Raw genomic sequence first — 27056 nt, forward strand, 5'->3', positions numbered from 1 at the left:
GGGGGCGGGGCCTGATCTGGTTCTGAGTGTTGGTTGGTTGGTTGGCGCGGGGATTTGAAGGCGCCCGGAGATTCGGAGCCGTTAGTCATGGTGCATCGCGCGGTGCCACGGAGCAGCCTCCTGTCGTTGCTGAAAAAGCACAAACCGCAGCTGCGGCACGGCAAGGACGTCCACATAATGGTGAGGCCGCCCACACTAAACCTCTCTCCGTCCCTCGCCGTGTTAGCACCGGTCCCTGAACCCCTGTCTGAAAGTCCTGATCTGTATGCCCACTTCCTGCCCCAGTCATTGGATTCGCAGCTGGATGGCTGGGCCGGTAACCGCTCTGTTTGTTTCTGGTAGGCCAACAAGGGTTTCCTGCCCCACCCCGCCGGTTCTGGGTACCACTCGGTCTGAGGTGGTCCAGTCAAACTAAAAATTGTGTTCAAAGCGGATTTGAGTGCCACCTAAACGGCAGGAATGTTGGGAGGGATTCACAGTAGGACTGTACGGTAGCCCGGGGAGGGGGTGGTATCACTGTGGCTTCACAGCTCCAGGGTCCTAGGTTCCATTCCCGGCTTGGGTCAATGTGCAGAGTCTGCGCGTTCTCCCCGTGTCTGTGTGGGTTTCCTCCGGGTGCTCCGGTTTCCTCCCACAGTCCAAAGATGTGCTGTTAGGGAATTGGACATTCTGAATTCTCCCTCTGTACCTGAATAGGTGCCAGTGTGGCGACTAGGGGTTTTTCACAGTAACATCATTGCAGTGTTAATGTAATCCTGCTTGTGACATTAATAAAGATTATTATTACAATTACCTCCTTCCATTCACGCTTCTTACATTCTCGCCGACGGGATCTTATCAGCAGCAGGGGATTGGGATAATGCGCCATGAGGGGAAGAGTGGGTTGGGCCAACTTTGTATGGAGAGATGAGGATTTAAAACAACAATTTGTGTTTATTCAGCACACTTTTGTGTGAAATGAAATGAAGTCTGGTTTTATATGTTGGTGACAATAATAATTATTGTCACAAGTAGGCTTAAATTAACACTACAATGAAGTTACTATGAAAAGCCCCTAGTTGCCACATTACTGCACCTGTTTGGGTACACTAGGGTAGGAACCAGAATATCCAATTCCCTAACAGAACGCCTTTTGGGAGGAAACCGGAGCACCCGGTGGAAACCCACACAGACACAGGGAGAACGTGCAGACTCCACACAGACAGTGACCCAAATGGGAATCGAACCTGGGACCCTGGTGCTGTGAAGCAACAGTGCTACCCACTGTGCTACTATGCCACCCAGTAATGGTGGATGGTGTGAAACCTGACCCAGGGAGAATTTCAGCCAAGTGGCAAATGGATATTCCTGTGGATGAGCACACTACAGCGTTTTCTGGACATGACCTATCTCCAAATGTATTCTGTGCTACAGTGAGGTTACTGGACCACTTCGCCAACTCCTCCTCCAGGATATTGTAGAATCATAGAATTTACAGTGCAGAGGGAGGCCATTCAGCCCATCAGATCTGCACCAGCCTATGCCTCCACCCTATCTCTTGTATCTCACCTAATCCTTTGGACACTAAAGGGCAATTTATTATGGGCCAATCCATCTCACCTGCGCGCCTTTGGACTGGTAGGAAACCGGAGCACCCGGAGGAAACCTGTGCAGACTCCACACACACTGTCACCCGAGGTCGGAATTGAACCCTGGTGCTGTGAGGCAACAGTGCTATCCACTATGCCACCCTATTTAATGGTGTTGGTAAGAACACCACACACATCTTTCAACAGGCTCAAACGAGCATTAGCAACCCCTCCGGTACTACAATGCTTTGTTCAAGCCCCTGTCATAATCTCGGCAGAAGCCTCCCCAGTATGGACTTGGTGTAGCATGTACACAAAATGTCTTTTGCCTCAAGGGCACTCACTGGCACTGAGACTCGCTATGCATAAATTGAGAAAGAACTTGCCGGACTTCCGGTGGCTGTGATGGATCAGTAAGCCACACATCTGGGAGCTCCCGTTTTAAAGAGATTTTTCGGCTCTTTTGAGAGCCCAAAACGGAAATTTTTCGACGTCTCCCGGTGGGGGAAGGTGTGCTGAACGACTTTCCCTGCAGTCCATGACTCGAACTTGGAGTGGAAAGGGGGAAAAAACAGCAGCAGCTCCTCAGAAAAAACGGGGGAAGGGATCCAAGATGGCCGCCGACAGAGCTCCAGAGGAATGGAGACTCTGGGCCCAGGAACAACAAACTGATCTCCTGCGCTGCTTTAAAGAATTCAAGGATGAAGTACTGAGCTCTCTGCAGGAAACGAACAGAAGGCTGTCAGAGATTCAGTCCACCCAGGGTGCTGCCATCAAGAAGTTGCAGACGCAGGCCATTGAACGAGAGGAGGAGGCCGTGGTCCTCGTGAGTAAGGTGGAGGGGCACGAAGCACTCCACAAGAAGTGGCAGGAACGCTTTGAGGAGCTGGATCACCGCATGAGGCGGAAAAACCTGCGGATCTTGGGCCTTGCAGAGGGGCTGGAGGGATCGGACCTGACAGCCTATGTGGCTGTAATGCTGAATTCGCTAGTGGGGGCCGGATCTCTCCATCTGCCCTTGGAGCTGGAGGGAGCGCAAAGGGTGCTGGCCAGGAGGCCCAAGGAAGATGAACCCCCGCGTGCGGTGCTGGTGAGGTTCCACCGGTTCAGTGATCGGGAGTGCGTGCTGCGCTGGGCCAAGAAGGTGAAGAGCAGCAATTGGGAGAATGGGGTAGTGCGGATCTACCAGGACTGGAGTGCGGAGGTGGCTAAGCGGCGGTCCGGATTTAATCGGACGAAAGACGTGCTTTATAGAAAAAAGATAAAGTTCGGAATGTTGCCGCCCGCGCGCCTGTGGGTAACTTATTCGGACCGGCATTATTATTTCGATTCCCCGGAGGAGGCGTGGGCCTTCGTGCGGACGGAGAAACTGGACTTGAACTAGGGGTTCGGGGTTGCGAGGTCGGCTGTAAGATATTAGTGCTGGATTCTGCTGTTGCTGTGTTCTCTTTTTCTTCTGTTGTTTTCTTCTTGTTTTAGTACTTTTGCAATTTTGATATGGTTATTTACGGAGGGGTTGTTCTGCTATGTTTTTGTTTTTGTGCTGTGGGACATTGTCTGGGCTGTGTATCTTGAGGGGAGGGTCGGGGGGGTATGTTGTATTCTATGTCGGGTTGGGGGTATGGAGTGGGGCTGGTATTTGGGAGCTGCGTCAGAAGGGTGTGGTGGGGCAGTGCAAAAGCGCGGGCTTTCCTCTGGTTTCCCGTGCTGCGGGGCTGGGGGGTGGAGATGGTGACGGGGGAGGCGGGGCCTTAACTGGTTCTTCCCCGCGCTGGAGCGGTGCCAGGAGGAGGGATAGATTGGGGGATGATCCCACTTCGGAAGGGGTCGGGCTATTGGCGGGAGTTTCCGGGGTCAGCAGAAGTTAGCTGACCCACGGAAGTACAATGGAGGACGGTTCGCGGCTGGGAGGGTTCCTAGCCTGGGGGGGAAGGGAGGGGGGGAAAGGGGAATACCGGGTTGCTGCTGGTAGGGTCAAGAAGGAGCTGGGGGGGGCTGGGGGGACAGAGGTGAGGGGTTGTCGCTATGGGGACGGGGTCGAGCAGGGGGTGCTGGCCTGGGGCGGGCAGTCAACGGGCTATGGCTAGCCGACGGGGGAGGGGGGCGGGATGCCCTCTGATCCGGTTGGTCACCTGGAATGTGAGAGGGTTGAATGGGCCGGTGAAGCGGTCGAGGGCACTGGCTCACCTGAAGGGGCTAAAGGCGGATGTGGCAATGCTTCAGGAGACCCACCTGAGGGTGGCGGACCAGGTCCGCCTGAGGAAGGGATGGGTGGGGCAGGTTTTCCACTCGGAGTTGGATGTGAGGAACCGGGGATGGCGATTCTGGTGGGGAAAAATGTGTTGTTTGAGGCATCGGAGGTGGTGGCGGATAAGGGGGGTAGGTATGTGATGGTTAGGGGCAGGCTACAAGGAGAGAAGGTGGTACTGGCTAGTGTATATGCCCCAAATTGGGACGATGCGGGCTTTATGAGGCGTATGTTGGGACGGATCCCGGATCTGGAGGCGGGAGGTCTGATCATAGGGGGGGACTTTAATATGGTGTTGGATCCTTCACTGGATCGGTCCAGCTCTAGGACGGGTAGGAGGCCGGCGGCGGCCAAGGTACTGAGAGGGTTTATGGACCAGATGAGTGGGGTGGATCCATGGAGGTTTGTAAGGCCGAGGGCACGCGAGTACTCTTTCTTCTCCCACGTACATAGGGTCTACTCTCGGATAGATTTCTTCATGGTGAGTAGGGGACTGATTCCGAGAGTGGAGGAGGCCGAGTATTCAGCCATTGCAATCTCAGACCACGCTCCGCATTGGATAGAGTTGGAGATGGGAGAGGTGCGAGACCAACGTCCGTTGTGGCGGTTGGATGTGGGGTTGTTGGCGGAGGAGGAGGTGTGTAGGAGGGTCCGGGCAAGTATTGAGGGGTACCTTGAGGTGAATGATACGGGGGAGGTTCAGGTGGGGATGGTCTGGGAAGCCCTGAAGGCAGTAATTCGTGGGGAGCTGATATCCATCCGGGCACACAGGGAGAGGAGCGAGAGGAGTGAGAGGGATAGACTGGTGGGAAAGATGCTGGAGGTGGACAGGAGGTATGCAGAGGCACCAGAGGAGGGACTGTTGGGGGAGAGGCGCAGCCTGCAGGCTAAATTTGATTTGCTGACCACTAGAAAGGCGGAGGCACAGTGGAGGAAGGCACAAGGGGCAGTGTACGAACATGGTGAAAAGGCGAGTAGGGTGCTGGCTCATCAGCTGCGTAAGCAGGATGCGGCTAAGGAGATTGCTGGAGTGAGAGATAAGAGTGGGAATGTAGTGCGGAAGGGGGTAGAGGTGAATGAGGTCTTCAAGGATTTTTACGGGGAACTGTACCGGTCGGAGCCAACGGGGGAGAGGAGGGGAATGGAGAGGTTCCTTGACGGGCTTTCTTTCCCGAAGGTGCAGGAGGAGAAGGTGGAGGGGTTGGGTGCGCCGATTGAGCTGGAGGAGCTAGTTAAGGGGATCGGGCAGATGCAGTCAGGGAAGGCACCGGGGCCGGATGGGTTCCCGGTGGAATTTTATAAAAAGTTTGTGGATCTAGTGGGCCCCTTGCTGGTGCGAACACTCAATGAAGCGTGGGAGGGGGGGACTTTGCCCCCGACGATGTCACGGGCGCTGATCTCGTTAATTTTAAAGAAGGACAAGGACCCCCAGCAGTGTGGTTCGTACAGGCCCATATCTCTCCTCAACGTGGACGCTAAGGTGCTGGCAAAAATCCTGGCCACCAGGATAGAGGACTGTGTGCCAGGGGTTGTGCACGAGGACCAGACAGGTTTTGTGAAGGGAAGGCAGCTGAACACGAATGTGCGGAGATTGCTGAATGTCATTATGATGCCGGCGATTGAGGGGGAGGCAGAGATAGTGGTGGCGCTGGATGCGGAGAAGGCCTTCGATAGAGTGGAGTGGGGGTACCTATGGGAGGTGTTGGGGAGGTTTGGATTTGGTGATGGGTTCATTAGATGGGTAAGGCTGCTATATGAGGCCCCGATGGCGTGCGTGGCCACGAATAGGAGGAGGTCGGAGTACTTCCGGCTTTACCGAGGGACCAGGCAGGGTTGCCCCTTGTCCCCCTTGTTGTTTGCACTGGCAATCGAGCCGCTGGCGATGGCATTGAGAGATTCAGAGAGGTGGAGAGGCTTGGTGCGAGGTGGAGAGGAACATAGGGTGTCGTTGTATGCCGACGACCTGTTACTGTATGTGGCGGACCCGGTGGGAGGGATGCCGGGAGTGATGGAGTTACTAGCCGAGTTTGGGACCTTCTCAGGTTATAAATTAAACTTAGGCAAGAGCGAGGTGTTTGTGGTGCACCCTGGAGACCAGGAGGAAGGAATTGGTAGGCTCCCGCTTAGGAGGGCAGGGGAGAGCTTTAGGTACCTGGGGGTGCAAGTGGCCAGGGACTGGGGGACTCTCCACAAGCATAACTTTACCAGGCTGGTAGATCAGATGGAGGAGGAGTTCAGGAGGTGGGACATGCTGCCATTGTCGTTGGCGGGGAGGGTGCAGTCCGTCAAAATGACAGTGCTTCCGAGGTTCTTGTTCCTTTTTCGTGCCTGCCCATATTTATCCCCAGGGCCTTCTTTAGGAGAGTGACTAGCAGTATTCTGAGTTTTGTGTGGGCACATGGGACTCCGAGAGTGAGGAGGGTGTTCCTGGAGCGAGGAAGGGATGGAGGTGGGCTGGCACTGCCCAACCTTCTGGGGTACTATTGGGCAGCCAATGTGTCAATGGTGCGTAAATGGGTGATGGAGGGGGGAGGGGCGGCGTGGAAAAGAATGGAGATGGCGTCATGTAGAGGTACGAGCCTGGGTGCCATGGTAACGGCACCGTTGCCGCTCTCCCCTAAGAGGTTTACCACGAGCCCGGTGGTGGCGGCGACCCTAAGAATCTGGGAACAATGGAGACGGCATCGGGGGGAAACAGGGGCCTCGATGGAGGCTCCACTGGGTGGCAACCATCGGTTCATCCCGGGAAACACGGATGGGGGATTCAGGGGGTGGCAAAGGGCGGGCATCAGCAAATTGAGGGACCTGTTTATTGGCGGGAGGTTTGCGGGCCTGGGGGAACTGGAAGATAAATTTGGCCTTCCCCAGGGGAACATGTTCAGATACCTGCAGGTAAAGGCGTTTGCTAGGCGACAGGTAGAGGGATTCCCTTTGCTGCCCTCGCAGGGGGCGATGGACAGAGTGCTTTCGGGGGTGTGGGTAGGAGAGGGGAAGGTGTCTGACATCTATAAGGTAATGCAGGAGGTGGAGGAGTCGTCAGTGGAGGAGCTGAAGGCTAAATGGGAGGAGGAACTCGGGGAGCAGATAGAGGACGGGACTTGGGCGGATGCCTTGGACAGAGTCAACTCTTCCTCCTCATGTGCGAGGCTTAGTCTCATCCAATTTAAGGTGCTGCACCGGCCCCACATGTCCGGGACTAGGATGAGTAGGTTCTTCGGGGGTGAGGACAGGTGCACCAGATGTTCGGGGAGTCCTGCGAACCACGCCCATATGTTCTGGGCATGCCCAGCACTGGAAGAATTCTGGAAGGGGGTGGCGGGGACGGTGTCGAGGGTGGTTGGATCCAGGGTCAAACCAGGGTGGGGACTCGCGATTTTTGGAGTTGCGGTAGAGCCGGGAGTGCAGGAGGCGAAAGAGGCCGGTGTCCTGGCCTTTGCGTCCCTAGTAGCCCGTCGAAGGATTCTGTTACAATGGAAGGATGCAAGGCCCCCAAGTGTGGAGACCTGGATCAGTGACATGGCGGGATTTATAAAATTGGAAAAGGTCAAATTTGCCCTGAGAGGATCAATACAAGGGTTCTATAAACGATGGCAGCCTTTTTTGGACTTCCTGGCTCAGAGATAGGTAACTGGGTCAATAGCAGCAGCAACCCAGGGGGGGGTGCATTATTGTAGTGTTTATTCTGTAACTTTATAGTGTGTTAATATGCGTTGTTGTTAAAATGCTGGGTTGTTCATGGGGATGGGGCGAATGTATATGATTGTTAATATTATTGTTATTTTCGGTATTTTACTAAGGTGCGTCAATGTTGTATAAAATCAAAATTTCTCAATAAAAATGATTTATAAAAAAAAAAGAGAAAGAACTTGCCTTATTTTTTGCATGTTAGAAATTCATTATTTAAAATTCATTTTTATGGGATATGAGCGTCACTGACTGGGCCAGCCTTTAATGCCGTCCCTAACAACCCTACATTTCGGAGGCATTTGAGAGTGAATCATAGTGTTGTGAGTCTAGAGTCACATGTAGGCCAGACCAGATGAGGATGGCAGATTTCCTTCCCTAAAGGACATTAGTGAACCAGATGGATTTTTACAACAATCGACAATGGCTTTATGATTGTCATTAGACTTTTAGTTGCAGATTTTTATTAAATTCAAATGACATCATTGCAATACTGACTATCTACAGTAATATGGACAAGGAAGTCTCCAGATGCTCACCTTGTAATGTGCTGAAGCTGCACCAAGCAAAGGAACTGGTATATCTGCATAAGGTCCCAGACCTGTGGGCATTCACCGGCTCATATTTTTCAGTAGAATAATAAACAGCACTTGGCCTCATTGACTTAGATTTTGGGTGATTCGAACTCCACTACCTTCCGAATACATCCAGCAGTTCAGTGATAATCAAGTTCAAGAAATGCTTTGCTACACATGGCATTCTGCAGAGAATCATGATAGGTAATACTCGACAATTTGTCTGTGAGTTTTGGAATTTTGCACGCATCTGGGACTTGGAGCACATCACAAGCAGCCCCCTCCACCCACCGTCAAACGGGCCAGCAGAAAGAGAGGTACACTCAGCCAAACACCTCTTGGGGAAATTGTGCGTTGGACCACATTATGATGCTGCGCTGCTTAGCCTGTAATAATCTCCGACAGGGTGTGCCCTTGTTAGCACAACACCTTTTTTCCCAGGTGCACGAGGACCATGATTCCCACTGCTAAGGTTCTTGCAGCCCAAAATTGAGGTGCAAGGTGCACTTTTGTAACGCATACTGCACAACAAGGCACATTAGGATCGACGTTGAGGCCTTAGCGTCCTAGCACCGGGTCAAATGATCTGAGCCCAGACTGCACGTCTCCATGACCAGATGGTGGTGGTCAACATCAAGGCCCCACAACCCAACAGCTAAGAAGTAGCTTCTGCGTGGTCGCTTCCAACAGCAACCAGTACGTGCTCAATCACCATTATCTCAGGGCCGTCACCGACAGTTGACTCTGCAATTCAACCACCTTGTCTTGATCACAGGCCCTCCATACCCACATTTATGCAGACCCCATCGGAGTCTGAAGCGACGGGTCCCACGTCTACAACACACATAATGTGTCTGGTGGGACCAGTGAAATGAACAAGGACCATAGAACAGTCTCCCTTCCACCTCTTTGAGTTACCGCACGCTCTGAGTGCCTTAGCAGGCCCAACAAAATATCGAGATTTCGTCTCCTCAGACTGTTCAGGTTGAAAAACATTATTTTGTTCTCTGTTTGTTGTTCCCTCACACCACATGCTGCAAGAAGGGGGAGCAGTAGTCACAATGGGCAATGAATCAAATTGCAAGACCCCAATCTGTGTTTCATTGTTCACACAAACCATTGTTGTATACCAAATTGCTTTTGCACACACATATCTGTATATAATTTCCACTGTGTACACTGTTGCACCTCATGCCAATGGGGGTCCAAACTAATCTGGGAGGATGTAGACCGGGTTATAACGTGACTAGGTATTGTGCAACATGTGCTGTGGACAGGGGAGCCTGTAGATGTATTGTACTTGGATTTCCAGAAAGCATCTAATAAGGTGCCACGTCAAACGTTATTGCCAAAAATAAAAGCTCAGATGCAGGAAATAACATGTTAGTCTGGATTGAAGGTTGACTGTCTGGCAGAAAACAGTATGCATAAATGGGTCTTTGCCTGAATGGCAGAATGTGACAAGTGCCGTCCTGTAGGAGCCTGTGTTAGGATCTCAACATTTTGCAATTTACTTAATAACTTAGATGAGGGGAGTGAAGGCATGGTAACTAAGTTTGCAAATGATTCAAAGATAGGTGGGAAAGTATGTTGTGAGAAAGACATGGAGTTTGCAGGTGGAAATAGATAGGTCGAGGGAGTGGACAAAAATCTGACACATGGAATATTGTATGGGAAAATTTGTAGTTCACTGGCAGGAAAAATAAAAAAGCAGAGTATTACTTAAATGGAGAATGACTGCAGAATGCTGAGGCACAGTGGAATCTGGGTATTCTAGCGTATTAGTCACAAAGGTTACGGAGGTGTATCATGTAATTAAGAAGGCTAAAATAATACTATCCTTTATTGTGTGAGGAAGTGGTTAGCGTTGCTGCCTCACGGCGCCGAGGACCTGGGTTCGATCCCGGCCCCGGGTCACAGTCTGTGTGGAGTTTGCACGTTCTCCCTGTGTCTGTGGGTCTCGCCCTCAACTCAAAAGATGTGGAAGGTAGGTGGATTGGGCATGCCAAATTGTCCCTTAAATGGGGAGGGAAAAATAATAGAGTTCTTTGAATTAACAAATAAGGGGGCAGAAGAGATTTATCAGGATGTTGCCTGGGCTGGAGAGTTTTAGCTATGAAGGGAGATTGGATCGGCTGAGATTGTTTTCCTTGGAGCCGAGGAGATAGGGCCGGGGGAGGGAAGAACATGGTTGAGATTGTAAAATGAGGAGAATGGATAGAGTAGGACAGGACAAAACTTTTCCTCTTGGTGGAAGGATCAATGACCGGGGACATAGAGTTAAGGTAAAGAGTAGGAGGTTTCGAGGGGATGTGAGGAAAAACCTTTTCGCCCAAAGTGGGTGGGAGTCTGGAACTCACTGCCTTTAAAGGTGGTGGAGGCAGAGACCCTCATAACATTTAAGAAGTATTTAGATGTACACTTGCAATGCCAAGGCATACAAGGCTATGGGCCAAGTGCTGGAAAATGGGACTAGAATAGTTAAGTGGTTGTTTTTGACTGGCACAGACACTATGGGCCGAATGGCCTTTTCTGTGCTGTAAGCCTCAATTACTCTAAACTAGATGTATCTGTGGACAGACTGGAGAAACTGAGGGCTGGATTCTCTGTCGTGGGGATGCTCCGTTTTGCCGGTAGCCCGGGGGTTTCCCGATGGCGTGGGGCTGCCCCACGATGGGAAACCCCTTTGACCAGCTGTTTAATGCTGTGCATCAAAACAGATTGCACTAATAATCCACCTTTCTGTATCTTTTAGAGTCACACGCAAAGTTTTTATTTTGAAGTTAGTTCTCTTTTCCTGTTCATGCTTTTTTCATTTATTCTTCTAATAAATTAACATTTTGAGTATTGCAATTGGTGCATTTTGGTAATCTGGCACGGCAGGATGGAGAATCCAGCACTGGGTTTTTATCTTTAGAATAGAAAAGACAAACAGAAGATTTGATAGATGGTTTTGAAGGATTTTGATTAAGAGATGCTTCCCTGTGAGTGATATGTCAAAACCAGCAGGTTGCGATAGCAAAGTACTTGAGGGCTTTTAATCCTTTAGAAAGTTTCTTCAATTAAAAAAAACACCAGAAATCAGAAACAATGCTTTAATAGTTTTTCAAATGAACTTGCAAGGATATCTGTTTTTTATATAACCTGTGTATGATGAATTGATCAAATTTCAAAGTATCTGCTGTGCATCATGTTTTAAGTTATATGTTTTTAGTTTAATATATATAGTGCAGAGAACATCTGCGTAATCTTCTACACACTGAGATTAAAGTAAAATCTTTAACTTCCCTCTTGTATGAAATTAATGTTCTGTAAATTGAATTCAAACAAGCCAAGGAATGGCATGTGAAAGGGGAGGGAAAGTTTTACATGATTTTCTTTACATAATATGCCCCATCCTTGAAAAATCACTACGTCTGAAATTACTTAGCAAGTCATTCAAATGTCAATTCAAAACCATTGGTATTGCGAATTGCTTGGGTTGTGCACATGAATTCATTCCTCTTCTTTCTTTTCTATTGTTTGACCATCTATTGTGACAAAAGCAATCTTTTTATAATTTGAATTGCAGGTGCATTTAGACTGTCTCTTGTTCCTTCATCGTTTAGCAGTGGAGGCACGGACGAAAGCTGTTGAATCAAAAAGTTCTACCATTCAACCAAACAATGTCAAGGAAGTGGCAAAGGTAAAACAAACATTTTTAAGTTGCAATAATTGATGCTATTTAATATTAATCACGCTAATATGGCATAGAATTTTTAATCAAATGTTAGATATTCTGTGGTCATCCATTCCAGTGGACATGGTACAAAAACTTTAAACTTTCAAATATGCTTTACTGAAATATTAATGACAATATTTAATGCTCAATGTGAATGGAAAGAATCTAAACATTCTCAGTTTGTTAGCTCAATACTGTTCTTCTTCAACTGAACAAACTTTGTTTCACTGAACCTCCTGAAGCTCTGTTTCTTTTTCTATATACTAATGTTAGGGAAAACAATGGCAGAGCTATCAATTGCTTGTTGAGAGGAGTTTCCTTCAACTCTACTTCTCCAGAAGCTCAGGTTCAGCTAAAGCCTGCACAGGCAATATGGAATGAATGGTCTTCTGTGCTATCATTTAATTGATTCTCTATATAACTAACGTGCAAAATCTTGTAAGTTTTCCTTCTGCATCAACCTTGACACTGCAGCAATAAAACTAACTGGTTGGCCCTACTTTGGCCACAGGTTATGGGTTTGCTGGTTTGAAAGTGGATAGATCTTTCTCACTGAATGCAATCCTGCGTCTAACATTGTGTGGAAGTATGGTAATTTGCTCTGAAGTGAGCCTAATGGTTCAATATTACTGATTCAACTACTGGTAGGTAGTTTTGGTTGCACAGATATTAAAGCTTGATTTCATTTTATGTTTTGAGCAACCTATTGGGTTCTAGCTCAACTTTGAAGTACTCGCGTACTCTTGGTTATTCAGAATTTTGAACATGAGTGGGAGGCAAAGCAAGGTTTATTTGGAATGTTTTCCCCATAGAATCCCTGCAGTTCAGGAGGATGTCATTCGGCTCATCGAGTCTGTACCGACCCTCTTCCAACTGCCCAATCCCCGCAATCCCACCTAAACTGCACGTCCTTGGACTCTTAAGGGCTCATTTTAACATGGCCAATCCACCAAACCTACACATCTTTGGACAGTGGGAGAAAACCGGAGCACCCAGAGTAAACCCATCCAGACATGGGGAAAATGGGCAAAGACCACACAGACAGTCACTCAAGGCTGGAATTGAACCCTGGTCCCTGGTGCTCTGAAGCAGCAGTGCTCACCACCATGCCACCTAAAAGAAGTGTAAGTTCAGAGCAGTGAGGAACAGGTGAGGATTGAGATCATTCTAAGTTTGCACTCGACATTATAATTTGAGGTAAATGTGCTGAAAGGTAAATTAAAATAGAGGGAGGAGGGACTTTTTAAAGATGTGTTAACTGATGGTAGGTGTTAAGATACAGATAGGCAGAAATGCATTTCTCCTTCGGAGAAAATCAATTTGAAAAGGCAGTTTGTAGCAAGTTGCCTTTGTTGCTTGAATGTAATTTATAAAAAAAGAAATAATATTTCTGTAGTGGATTATTACATTGTCAAACAGAAATCTGCTTGTGACACCGCGAGGCCCAGGTGTTGTGCTATTAAATTCACATTTCATTAAGGACTGAGCTAAAATAGATTCCCCTTTAGATTAGAATTTGAGCCATAAACTCTACAACTCGCATTTTTATGGATATTCCCTCTCCCTCACCATTTCCTTTCTCACACTCTCCTCGCGTGTGTCTATCAGAAAACGGAGTTGAGGGGGGGTGGTGTGGGCAGAGAAATTGATGTCGCTGTGATAGCTATATATTATTTCTTCAACCTTTTGCAAAGTGGAAATTTCACGTAGATATGTTCCAGTAGCCAAGTAAACTTAATTAACTTTTTTATATGGTACTTTTAAAATGTCCCCAGGCACTTCACAGAGGTGTGAAGAAAAATAAGAAACAGAACACTTACTCAATGGAGTGGTATTTAGGAGGAAGCTGAAAAAGCAATGTTCAAGCATTGGACCTAAGTGGGTGTGCATCAGCTGCTAATATTAGGGTGAAGGCAAAATATTAGAGTCAGTGGAATAAGATTTGTGGTTAGGAGGGTGGAGATATTTCAGAGGTTAGAGAAGATTACAGAAATGGGGAGGAGCAAGATCTTAGAGAAATTAAAGCATAAATGTGATTCTTTTAAATTAGTTTTTGAGAATCTGGATGCCAGATAGGTTGCAGTGGACGTGGGTGATGAATGATTGTAATTTTGTTTGGAATAAGATACGTGTGGAGGATGAGAGTCTGATGAGGCTTTTGCTGCTGCAGAGACTTGAACAGACAAAAATCTAGGTTGGCACTCAATGCAGTGCTGTCAGTGGTGCAGTTTGTTTTTACATAAAGCGTTAAACTGTGGCCCCATCTTCTCAAGGTGATAAAAAGATCCTGTTATACTGTCTTGAGCAGCAGTGTCCTGGTCAATATTTATCCCTCAATGAACATCACTAGAACAATAATTGTCAGCTCATTTATTACACTGCTGTTTATGGGAGTTTATGTGAATTGGCTGCAGCTTTTCCTACAGGCAATAGTGCTTTCATTAGATGTAAAATACTGGAATGTCTTGAGATGGTGAAAGGCACTATGTAAATGCAAGCCCTTTTCCTTTAACTCACTTACTGGGCTTCCCTAGAAACTCTGAATGCTCCTTTTGAGTAGAGATATCCATAGTCATGATTACAGCAGTCTCAACCCTGCGTTGCACCAATTTTGACTTGGATGGCTTTCATGACCTCCAGTCTGAGCTTACAATGCAGTACTCAAATGTTGGATGGCTTCTCCATGTGCTGCAATGGCAGCTAAGATGTCAGCCGTCAGACATTGCATCATGGCTGGGTCTGCAAGTGCTCTCATGGTGTTGGCCACCCCTTTCATACTGGAAAGGATGGACTTATGCCTGTTGATAGGTGATGTTGCTTGAAGATGTATTTGCTGACCTTAATCGCTCTTGTGAGGCTATTGAGTCATTGCCAGTTCTGCAGCCAAACCCTTTATGATTCTATGTACCCATTCTCTTCTCAGGATACTCATTGAGGGTTTCCTGGTCCACTAGAATGGTAGAATCCCTGCAGTGCAGAAGGAGGTCATTTGGCCCATCATGTCTGCTCTGACCTCTGAAAGAGCACGCGACCCAGGTCAACTTCCCCCATCCACCCCGCCCTTATACCCTGTAACCTGACCACATCGTGGATTATAAGGGGCAATTTAGCATGGCCAGTCGATCTAACCTACACGTCTTTGGACTGTGGGAGGAAACCAATGCAGACTCTGGGAGAATGTGCAAACTCCACACAGTCAACCAACGCCAGAATCAAATCTGGGTCCCTGGTGCTGTGAGACAGTAGTGCTAACCACTGTGCCACTCTAGAAATATGGCATCAGTTTGTGTGCTGCCTGCCTCAACAGGAAAGGACATTGGGTAATCATGCATCAGTGCAATATCTGGCTGAATCACATTTTTCTCCCTTGAACTCTACATGGTTAAAGAAATACATTTGCTTGGTTTACATACCTCACTTTACATCTTTCTTATTAGAAGAGGAACAAGTGGCTCAGTTAATCAGTCGTTCAAACGAGAACTGAAGTAATGTAACCCAGATGAAGTTCTATAGGGGAGCTCACTATCAGGGGTGCGCATTTTGTACAGATTCAGTACTCTAATTTCCATTTTTTGATTTGTCCTTCAAGGGTTATTTTGAACCAGATACTTAAGGAACTAATTAGTTCAGAATCCTCTTGAAATACCCTCTGGTTGTCCATAATTGTTGTAACCTTTGAATTTGAATTTATGAAGTAAGGTTAGTGGCCCTAAACAGTGTGTGGTAAGTGACTTAAGATACATTTAAACCTGAGCACTGCTTTTGATTATGTAAACTATAGTTACAAGCATTAGTTTTGGTGATTCATCTATCTTGCATTGCAATTTATGGTAACCTTAGAATATAAACTTATTAAAAACAGTTTTATTTTCCTTTTTTATGTTGCAGGTAATTTGGATCATGTATTTAACCAAAATTTAAGTTACTTCAGAAATATTTAACATACATGCAAAAAAATGTAATATGGTGCCATCATTGTTTCAAATTATAATATTAAAATAGGGTAAATAGGGCTGCATCGTGTCACAGTGGTTGGCAGTGACACGGGTTCAATTCCAGCCTTGGGTGACTTGCATGTTCTCCCTGTGTCTGGGTGGGTGCTCCAGTTTCTTCCCACAGTCCAAAGATGTGCAGGTTAGATGGATTGACCATGCTAAAATTGCCCTTTGTGTCCAAATATGTGCGGGTTAGGTGGGGTTGCGGGGACAGGGTCGGGGGAAGATCCTAGGTCGGGTGCTCTTTCGGAGGGTTGGTGCAGACCCGATGAGCCGAATGGCCTCCTGCACTGTAGGGATTATATGAATGAAAAACATTGTTTATAACGAAAGAGGTTTTAAAATTTGCAAATGATTTTGTGATCATTACACAAAATAATTATTGACTTGAAATAATTATTTGAGACCCTAATTTGTTTGTGATTTTAAAGATTACAGAAATTGATTCAAAAGTACTTTTTAAAAGGAGAATGTCATATAATAAATACATTGCAGGAGTAAGCACAAGTTGGGAATGAGGAGAACTGGAACAATTTTAGCATTTGTGAGAGTACCCTGCACTGCAAAGTCATCTCACCAGGCGGCTGCCCCTTTCTGGCTTTCCCACGTACAGACCAATCTTCAGTTCTTGCTGTTCCTGAAGTTGTTTCAAATGCTTATCAATTTTTTTGCAGAATATTTGTTCAGCAAGCTTCTGACATTGATTCTCAACTAATTGCATAATTAGTGTGGTTCTTTCATCACCTGCTATAAATCTTTACATCTGAACTGGATTATTGTGTCCCATTAAATGAATGCTAAGAGTTCTCCCACCTTAGAATGGTTACAGCACAGAAGGAGACCATTCAGCTTGCTGTGTCTTGCCATCTAGTTGTAAGAACAACTCGGCTCGTACCATTCCCCGCTTTTTGCCCATAGCCCTGATATTTTTTCTATTTTTGTAATTATCCAATTCCCATTTGAAAGCAGCAATTGAATCTATCTCCAGCACGCTCTCAGGCAGTGCATTCCGGATCCCAGCCACTCGCTGCATAAAATACTTTTTCCCCATGACACCATGTTGGTTCTTATGCTATTCACCTAAAATCAATGCTCTCTGGTTCTTGAATTTTTGCCAATGGGAAGTTTCCCTCTATCGACTCTGTCCAGATCCCTCATGATTTTGCGTACCTTTATAAAATATCCTCTCAGCCATCTCTAAGGAATGCACTCCTAGCTTCTCCAAAATATCCATGTAACTAAAGCCCCTCGCCTTGGAAACATCCATGTCAACCTTTCCTGCACTCTCTCTAATACCTTCACATTCTCCTTAAAGTGTGGTGCCCAGAATTGGCACAATAATCAATTTGAGGCCGAACCACTTTTTGAAAAAAGTTTGTCATATCTTCATTGCTTTTGTACTCGATGTCTCTATTTATAAAGCCTGGGATTGCACATGGGACTAGACTGTCCCAGACAGGACAGACTAGATAGGGTAGATGCAGGGAAGATGTTACGAATGATGGGTGTGTCCAGAACCAGCAATCACAGGGTTCAGGGTAAACCATTTCGGACAGATGTAAGGAGATAAGTGGTGAGCCTGTGGAATTCATTACCACAGGAAGTAGTTGATGATAAAACTTTGAATATATTCAAGAGGCGGCTAGATATAGCACTTGGGGAGAATGGAATCAAAGGCTATGGGGAGAAAGCAGGATTAGGCTATTGAGTTGGTTGATCAGCCATGATCATGATGAATGGCAGAGCAGGCTTGGAAGGGCCAACAGGCCTCCTGCTCCTCTCTTCTGTGTATCTATGTATTGTTAACCACTTTCTCAACCTGCCCTACTGCGGCAGGTGTTGCAGGTAGCACTGCCATTTAACTGGATTAAGGTGTTTCACAGACTCCCATGCTGCTCTTTTATGCAACCAAAGGGAGTCTGTCTTCCAAATAAATAGATTACCCGAGGTTGCAGCCCCTTCTTATTTATTTGAAGGGGTTGCTCCTCAATCTTTGGTTGCATTTCAGCCCCACGCTCCTAATCTTTGGTCACCCAGTGCGGAGGGAGTCGGTGACAGAGGTGGACTTCCTCGTTAGCCTTGTCCTGGGCCATGCCAAGGTGGCCAATAACAGGTCCAGGGAACGGGCAGTCAAGGTAGTCATTTGACCTGAGTACCTGCCATTCTGCAACGGCAACACTTGTGGCTGAGTGGCCTTGGAGAGGGAGCAGCGGTGTCCACTGGTACACTTCAGGCCTTTATGTAGATTGACTGCATTATCCTCATTAACCCTCTTTGTCTCCTCCTCCAATAACTCAACCAAGTTCGTTGAACATGATTTGCCTTGAACAATCTGTACTGGCTTTTAATAATTAATCCATATTTGTCCAAGTGACTTAATTCTGTCCTGGACTATTATTCCTAAAAGCTTTTCTACCACTGACTGACTTGTAGTTGCTTGGTTTAACCCAATTCTGTGTTGCGAGTAAGGGTGTACCATTTGCAATTCTCCAGTCCCCTGGTTCCACCCCTGTAGCTAAGGATGATTGTCAGATTATGGCCAGTGCCATCACAATTGCCACCCTTGATTCCCTCAGCATCTTCGGTTGCATTTAATCTGATCCTATTGTATCAACTTGTAAATACAGTCAACCTTTCTGATACAGTACCTCTTTTCAATTGTTAGCATATTGAGTGCCTCAGCTACCTCCTCTTTTGCTGTGATTTCTTCCTTAGAGTACTTGTACCCTATGCCTCCAAGTGTGGATCTTTTAGATCCCGAACTTGCCCCATTACTCCTTTTATGCCTTTTCACTATTCATATGCCTACCAAAGACTTTTAATTCCCTTTTCTGTTAGCTGCTTGTTTCATCTTGTATTCTCTCTTTGCTCATTTCTTTTTTCACTGCCTCTCTGAACTTTGTCGATTCAGCCACTTGTGTCATCACTGGGACATCTGTCATGCATGCCCTTTTTCGGCTTAGTTTGGCATACGGCATCCCCGTATGGCATCCAGAGAACTCTAACGTTGTTCTCCCTTTCTTTGTCATTGAAATGTACTTTGATTGTATCTGAATTAACTCTTGTAAAGGCAGTGTTTTGTTCCATAAGTTTTTTTCCTTCTAAATGTTAGATTTCAATTTAGCTGGGGCAGATCCATTGGATTGGATTGGATTGGATTTGTTTATTGTCACGTGTACCGAGGTACAGTGAAAAGTATTTTTCTGCAAGCAGCTCAACAGATCATTCAGTACATGGGAAGAAAAGGGAATTGAACAGAATTCAAGAAAATACATGAGAATACATAATAGGGCAACACAAGATATACAATGTAACTACATAAGCATTGGCATCGGATGAAGCAGACAGGGTGTAGTGTTAATGAGGACAGTCCATAAAAGGGTCATTTAGGAGTCTGGTGACAGTGGGGAAGAAGCTGTTTTTGAGTCTGTTCGTCCGTGTTCTCAGACTTCTGAATCTCCTGCCCGATGGAAGAAGTTGGAAAAGTGAGTAAGCCGGGTGGGGGATCCTTGATTATGCTGCCCGCTTTCCCCCGGCAGCGGGAGGTGTAGATGGAATCAATGGATGTGAGGCAGGTTCGTGTGATGGACTGGGCGGTATTCACGACTCTCTGAAGTTCCTTGCGGTCCTGGGCCGAGCAGTTGCCATACCAGGCTGTGATGCAGCCCGAGAGGATGCTCTCTATAGTGCATCTGTAAAAGTTGGTAAGGGTTAATGTGGACATGCCAAATTTCCTTAATTTCCTGAGGAAGTAAAGGCGCTGTTGTGCTTTCTTGGTGATAGCGTCGACATGAGTGGACCAGGATAGATGTTTGGTGATGTGCACCCCTAGGAATTTGAAACTGCTCACCATCTCTACCTCGGCTCCGTTGATGCTGACAGGGGTGTGTACAGTACTATGCTTCCTGAAGTCGATGACCAGCTCTTTAGTTTTGCTGGCATTAAGGGAGAGATTGTTGTCGTTGCACCACTCCACTAAGTTCTCTATCTCCCTCCTGTATTCAGACTCGTCGTTGTTCGAGATCCGGCCCACTATGGTCGTATCGTCAGCAAACTTGTAGATGGAGTTGGAACCAAGTTTTGCCATGCAGTCATGTGTGTACAGGGAGTAGAGTAGGGGGCTAAGTATGCAGCCTTGCGGGGCACCGGTGTTGAGGACTATTGTGGAGGAGGTGTTGGTGTTCATTCTTACTGACTGTGGTCTGTTGGTCAGAAAGTCAAGGATCCAGTTGCAGAGTGGAGAGCCAAGTCCTAGGTTTTGGAGCTTTGATATGAGCTTGGCTGGGATTATGGTGTTGAAGGCGGAGCTGTAGTCAATAAATAAGAGTCTGATGTAGGAGTCCTTGTTTTCGAGATGCTCTAGGGATGAGTGTAGGGCCAGGGAAATGGCGTTTGATGTGGACCGGTTGCGACGGTATGCGAATTGAAGTGGGTCAAGGCGTTCCGGGAGTATGGAGGTGATGCGCTTCATGATCAGCCTCTCAAAGCACTTCATTACAACTGACGTCAGGGCCACCGGGCGGTAGTCATTGAGGCACGTTGCCTGGTTCTTCTTTGGTACCGGTATGATGGTGGTCTTCTTGAAGCAGGTGGGGACCTCGGAGTGGAGTAGGGATAGGTTAAAGATGTCTGTGAAAACCTCTGCCAGCTGGTCCGCGCAGGTTCTGAGTGCACGACCAGGGATCCCGTCCGGGCCCATCGCCTTCCGTGGGTTCACTTTCAGGAAGGCCGATCTGACTTCGGAAACTGTGATGGTGGGTATGGGTGAATTATGGGTTGCTGGGGCACTCGATAGCGGGTTGTTAGTTACCTGCTCAAACCGAGCATAGAATGCGTTAAGTTAATCGGGGAGGGGTGCACTGCTGCCAGAGATACTGCTCGGCTTCGCTTTGTAGCCCGTTATGTTGCTTAGTCCTTGCCACAACCGCCGAGAGTCTGTCTGTGACTCTAGCTTAGTTTGATATTCTCTCTTGGCATCTCGGATGGCTTTGCGGAGGTCGTACCTGGATTTCTTGTATAGGACAGGGTCGTCTGCCTTGAACACCTCAGATCTGTCCTTCAGTAGGGAGTCAATCTCGCGGTTGAGCCATGGTTTCCGGTTGGGGAACGTACGTACTGCTTTCTTTGGCACGCAGTCGTCCACACATTTGCTGATGAAGTCTGTGACGGTGGTGACATACTCATTTAAGTTAGTCGCTGAGTTCTTTTTCACCTCACTGAAATTGGCCCACCCCCAATTCATTATTTTTACTCTGGATTTCTCTTTGTCTTTTTCCATAGCTAATGTATACCTTATGATACAATGATCGCTGTCCCTGTAATGTTTCCCGACTAATATTTGACTCACTTGGCCCATCTCATTCCTCAGAGCTAGCAGTGCCTCCTCCTCCTTTCTCATTGGGCTAGAAACAGACTGATGTAAACAGTTCTCCTGAACACATTTCAGAAACTCTTGCTCCTCTATTTAAGTCCTCGTTATACTACATATTTTTGCATCTCTGTAATTTCCTTGCAAATTTGTTCCTCCATATATTTCTTGCTAGTTGCTTGTCGATAGAATACACCTCTATTCTTGGCTTGAACCAAATAGGTTATATCCTTAATCCCTTCAGAGTGTCCTCTATCCCCAGCATTATAATGTTCTCCTCAATCGGTGCTACCACTACCACTCATCCTTCCTTTATTGGGCACCGTGGGCTGAAAATTACGGGATGATGGATGGCTCACCCTATCCTCCCCCTGCATCCCGGAAGCAAAGTCAGCCCGTTCCATGTTGACCTGCAGCCACAACACGCTTTGGGTGGGCTAAACAAGGGCTGATTTAAGGGAAGGCTGAGTGGCATTTTAATCCCATTTTCCAGAACTTGGTCCATAATGCTCATGTAATTGCTTCTAAATGATGAGGGTTCCTGCCTCTACCACCCTTTCAGGCAGTGAGCTCTAGCTTCCCACCACCCTCTGGGTGAAATAATGTTTCCTCAGATCCACTCCAAATCTCCTGCCCTTAACTTAAATCTATGCCCCTGGTTATTGACCCCTCTACTAAAGGGAAAAGTTCCTTCCTATCTACCCTATCCATAGCCCTCATAATTTTGTACAACTCGACAATGTCCCCCTCAGCCTTCCCTTTTAATTCATATTTTTGGAGTGTGTGCTTCGCTGGCCATGCCAGCATTTATTGCCCATCCCTAATTGCGCTTGAGAATGTTCCTTCGTGAACCGCTGCACTCCATGTGGTGTAGTACTATTAGGGAGGCAGTTCTGGATTTTGATTCCTTGCCTTGTTTGTCCTCCCAAAATGCATCATCTCAAACTTTTGAGTTGAGGATTTCTGCCTTTCCTACCTTTTCAGACAGTTCTAGACTTCTACAACCCTCTGGACGAAAAAGGTTTCCCTCAACTGCCCTGTAACCTTTCTATCAATCACTTTCAATCTATGTTACCTAGTCTCTGAAGTTTCTGTTAAAGTAGATATGCCTTTCCTATCCATTCTACCCAAGCCCCTCACAGTTTTGTAGATCTCAATCAAATCTCCCTCAGCCTTCTTTGTTCCAAGAACAACCAAGCCTATCCAATCTTCCCCCATAGCTGCAATTTTCCTGTCCTGCCAGGGGCTGGTTTAGCACAGTGGGCTAAACAGCTGACTTATAATGCAGAACAAGGCCAGCAGCGCGGGTTCAATTCCTGTACCGGCCTCCCGGAATATGGCGACTAGGGGTTTTCACAGTAACTTCATTGAAGTCTACTTGTGACAATATTTGTCAGTGGAATCACTCCTGAAACAAAGTACCCTTCCTCACAGTTTTACAAAATGAAAAATTGTTTGGGTCTTGTCCAGTCTCCTAACATAAATTGGAAATTGGTCTGGTACTGTAACACGCAAAAAGCAGGGGATCTTGTACTGAGCCCTGTGGAACTCTGCAGAAACAGCCTTCCAATCGCAAAAACATCCATCACAATCGCCCTTTGTTTCCTGCCACTGAGCCAATTTTGTATCCAGCTTGTTATAGTCCCAGAGATCCCTTGGGCTTGTATTTTTTAAATCAGTTTGGCACCTTGTCAATAGCCTTGCTAGAATGAATGCCATCCTCATCAATCCTCTTTGTTACTTGCTCAAAAAAGTCAGTCAAATATGACAGACACGGTCTTCCCTTAAATCTGTGCTGACTGTCCTTGAGTAATCCGTGCCTTTCTAAGTGACTTGATTCCAATGGTCAGACTGACTGGCCTCTGATTATTTGTCTGTATCTCACCCTCTTTTTAAACAAAGGTACAACGTTAACAGACCGTCGCCATACCTGTAATCACAAGACTAAACACTGAGCCCTGCCAAGTTATAAGGCTTTACTAAACCCAGTTGTAGACCTATTTGATATATTGTCTTTTAGTATGGAGAGGAAAGAGTGATGAAAATGTACATCAAGCCATTTTTTTTTTTTCATTTATCCATTACTAAAGTTGCACATTCAACCTAACATCTAGCAAAAAGTGTGGCCCACCAGTTTTTTAATTTGCTTATGGGATGTGGGTGCTGCTGGAACATTTATTGCCTGTCCCCAATTTCCCTTGGTTGTGAGCTGACTTATTGCTGCAGTCCATGTGGTGAAGGGGCCCCCCCAAAGTGCTATTGGGTAGGGAGTTTCAAGATTTTTGAGCCAGTGACAATGAAGGAACAGTGTTAAATTTCCAAGTCATGCTGGTGTATGTCTTGGAGGGGAACTTTTAGATGGTGGTATTTGCATGTGCCTGTAGCCCTTTATGTTCTCGGCAGCAGAGGTTGTCGGTTTAGGAGGTGCTGTTAAGCCTTGGTGGGATACTGCAGTGCATCCTTTAAATGGCACACATGAGCTACAATGAGCTGGTGGTAGAGGGAGTGATTGTTAAGGTGGTAGATGGAGTGCCAATCAGGTTAGCTGCTTTTTCCTGGATGATTCATGTTATTATGTGGCACTCACCAAGAGGAGAGTATCCCATCACACTCCTGTTTTGTTTTTGTGAAAAGGCTTTTGTGAGTGAGGAAATGAGTTGTTTGCCACAGTATACCCCAACTTCTGGCTTGCTTATCGAGTCACGGTATTTATGTGACTGGTCCAGTTAATTTCTGGTCAGTGCTAATGATGGAAATTTGATGATGATACTGTCGCTGTGTGACAAAGAACAAAGAAAAGTACAGCACAGGAACAGGCCCTTCGGCCCTTCAAGCCTGTGCCACCATGCCGCCCGTCTAAACTAAAATCTTCTACACTTCCGGGGTCCATATCCCTCTATTCCCATCTAATTCATGTATTTGTCAAGACGTCCCTTAAATGTCATTATCGTCCCTGCTTCCATTACCTCCTCCGACAGCGGAGCGGATTCCAGGCACCCACTAATCTTTGTGTAAAAAAAACTTGCCTCGTACATCTCCTCTAAACCTTGCCCCTCGCACCTGAAAACTATGCCCCTCTACCGTGAGAAAAAGCCTCTGACTATCCACGCTGTCTATGCCCCTCATCATTTTGTAAAGGGAAGTAGTTATATTGTATCATGCTGGAGATGCATTATCTAGTTTGTGCATGGCACAAATGTTAATTGCCACTTGTAGTCCAAGCCTGAATGTTGACCACACCTTACTGCATGTGGCCACGGATTGCTTCAATATCTGAGGTGTTATGAATAGTACTCCATACTGTAATCATTATTGAACATCTCTTCTGATTGGGAAGGTCACTAATTACGCATCTGAAGATGGTTAGACGTGGTACATTGCCTTGAGGAACTCCTGAGGTGATTGGTATCCAATAACCGTGTGGTCTTCCTTTTGTACTGTTTGAATGCAGCCATTGGGGAGTTTCCCCCCGGGGATTCACATTGCCCTAAATTTTAGAAGGGCTGCACTCACATCCCATGAGCTCTCACCTCACTTCCAACATTTCACACTTTTTGCCCATTTTATGCCAAGGCTGTATGATGGAACTGACTGGTCCTGAAAACTAAAAATGAGCATCGGTGAGGAAGTAGGTGAGATAAGTGCCGCTTGATGGCACTTGATGACAACTTCCATCACTTTGATGATTGCGATTGATGGCAGTAATTGGCCAGATTGGATTTGCCATGCTTTTTGTGCACAGAACATACCTGGCCAATTTTCCACTTGTTAGTTGGCATATTTGCTTTAAATTGTTTTTACTATGGAAAATATATGATGGTTTAGGGTAAAATAGCAATTTTTCTGATTAAAATATTTGTGCATGATCCTTGTATAGATGATCCTAGATGGTTGTAATACTTTGATAGTTTTCTAATTAAATAAAATTTACTCTTGTAGAAATATTTATTGTGACCTCCTCCGTTGTAATTAAGACATGACAACCTGTTCTCAGATCATTGTGTACAAAGCATGATGATAGATCATAAAACATACAGGCTTCTTTCGTAGTTGAGTGTTTTTCTATTTTTAATTTACAGGCTGTTCTGAAGAAGAGCAGAGGCTGAAGAGAAGCGATGCATATATTACCAGCACTATTTTATTTTCTGTATTTGATAAACTATTGTCAACTGAAATACTGAGTTGCATGCAATCAAGGAAAGGAAATGTTTCTTTTTGAAGAGACAGTTGTTTCTTTGTCTCAGTTTCTAATGAAATAATTCGATTTTTGTTATTCTTTTACTTTAATATGACATGACTTTTTTTTCAAACTATTTGTTCTACAATGTATTAAAACTTTTACAAAAACAGTGTACTTATGTTTGGTAGTCTCTCTGAGCAAATGAATAATTCCGATTTCAGATGAAGAATCATCTTGACAGAATTGTTGGATTCGTTTGGCTTTCGATATACTGTGCTACGTAATCAATAAATGATTGAAAGATCAGTACATTTTAACTTGGCTGTAAATAAAGATTATAATGTATAAAATACAGTTAACAGTGTCTGTCTTTTAAAAAATGCTGGGTTTATTTCCTATTTATTAAACACCACTGTGGAATACTTATTTTGTGTGCGATATGAACAAGAGAAAATACAGTGAAAACTGAAAAAGCAGTCAATGATTAGCCGAGCAAAACGTTTAACCCCTCCATAAAACATTTTTTCAAACAATTATTTTGGGCCACTTTTGTTTTGAAATCATTAAAAATAATCGCTCTGGAGGTAATTTCAGAGTTTTTAATTTACTGTTTTAAACAATTTTGAATGGAAAGGGTGCTGAAAGAACATGGAACATGCAGTGCAGAAGGAGGCCATTCGGCCCATCGAGTCTGCACCGACCCACTTAAGCCCTCACGTCCCCCTATCCCCGTAACCCAATGACCCCATCTAACCTTTTTGGACACCAACGGCAATTTAGATTGGCCAATCCACCTAACCTGCACATCTTTGGACTGTGGGAGAAAACCGTAGCACCCGGAGGAAACCCACGTAGGCAAGGGGAGAATGTGCCGACGGTGACCCAACGGGGAATCGAACCTGGGACCCTGGTGCTGTGAAGCCACAGTGCTACCTACTTGTGCTTCCCAAAGGGGATGTAATATCATCAGAATCTAATACATCGGAGATCAAGCTGACTGTTTAACACTCAGAAGAATTACAGAAATGCTCTACTGTTATCTCTTCATGTTAGCTAATGTATATTTTTAAATAAGACAATGAAACACAATTTAGAATTACACTTGAATACTGCTTATATGCCCAAAGGTTTTTGAATACAAAGAACAATACAGCACAGGAACAGGCCCATCTGCCCTCCAAGCCTCCACCGATCACGTGTCCTATCCAGACTATCCGCCTGTATCCTTCTATACCCCATCTGTTCATGTGCCCATGCTGATAAGTCTTAAAATGTGCTAATGTATGTGCCTCAACCACCTTACTTGGCAGTGTATTCCAGGCCACCACCACCCTCTATGTAAAAAAAAACTTTCTCCCCCCCCAATATCTCCACTGAAACTTCCCCCCCCTCACCTTAACTTGTGCCCCCTTGTAATTGTCATTTCCGCCCTGGGAAAAAGCCTCCAAATATTCACCTGATCTATACCCCTCATGATTTTATAAACTGCTATCAGGTCGCCCCCCCCCAGCCTCCGTCTCTCGGGAGAACAATCCCAGTTCATTCAATCTCTCCTCATAGCTAATATGAGGCTGATTTAGCTCACTGGGCTAAATCGCTGGCTTTTAAAGCAGGCCAGCAGCACGGTTCGATTCCCGTATCAGCCTCCCGGACAGGCGCCGGAATGTGGCGACTAGGGGCTTTTCACAGTAACTTCATTGAAGCCTACTCGTGACAA

At 46.1% G+C, this 27056-nt stretch overlaps 1 protein-coding gene across 1 annotated transcript; it reads left to right on the forward strand.

Annotated features, from left to right (window-relative positions):
* Nucleotides 1-25693, forward strand: cenpw (centromere protein W). Its single transcript, XM_038799762.1, has 3 exons — nucleotides 1-180; nucleotides 11647-11760; nucleotides 25239-25693. The coding sequence occupies exons 1-3, from the start codon at nucleotides 88-90 to the stop codon at nucleotides 25263-25265; spliced, it is 234 nt and encodes a 77-aa protein (XP_038655690.1). The 5' UTR covers nucleotides 1-87; the 3' UTR covers nucleotides 25266-25693.
* Nucleotides 25694-27056: the final 1363 nt, after the last annotated feature.

Source organism: Scyliorhinus canicula, chromosome 6, assembly GCF_902713615.1.
Source record: "Scyliorhinus canicula chromosome 6, sScyCan1.1, whole genome shotgun sequence".
In the NCBI taxonomy this organism is placed as follows: Eukaryota; Metazoa; Chordata; class Chondrichthyes; order Carcharhiniformes; family Scyliorhinidae; genus Scyliorhinus; species Scyliorhinus canicula.

Excerpts from the sequence above, each read along its gene's own strand:
- cenpw (XM_038799762.1), top strand. The coding sequence starts at position 88 with ATGGTGCATCGCGCGGTGCCACGGAGCAGCCTCCTGTCGTTGCTGAAA. Across the intron at positions 181-11,646 it reads GCAAGGACGTCCACATAATG|GTGCATTTAGACTGTCTCTT; the intron begins GTGAGGCCGCCC and ends TTTGAATTGCAG. Across the intron at positions 11,761-25,238 it reads ATGTCAAGGAAGTGGCAAAG|GCTGTTCTGAAGAAGAGCAG; the intron begins GTAAAACAAACA and ends TTTAATTTACAG.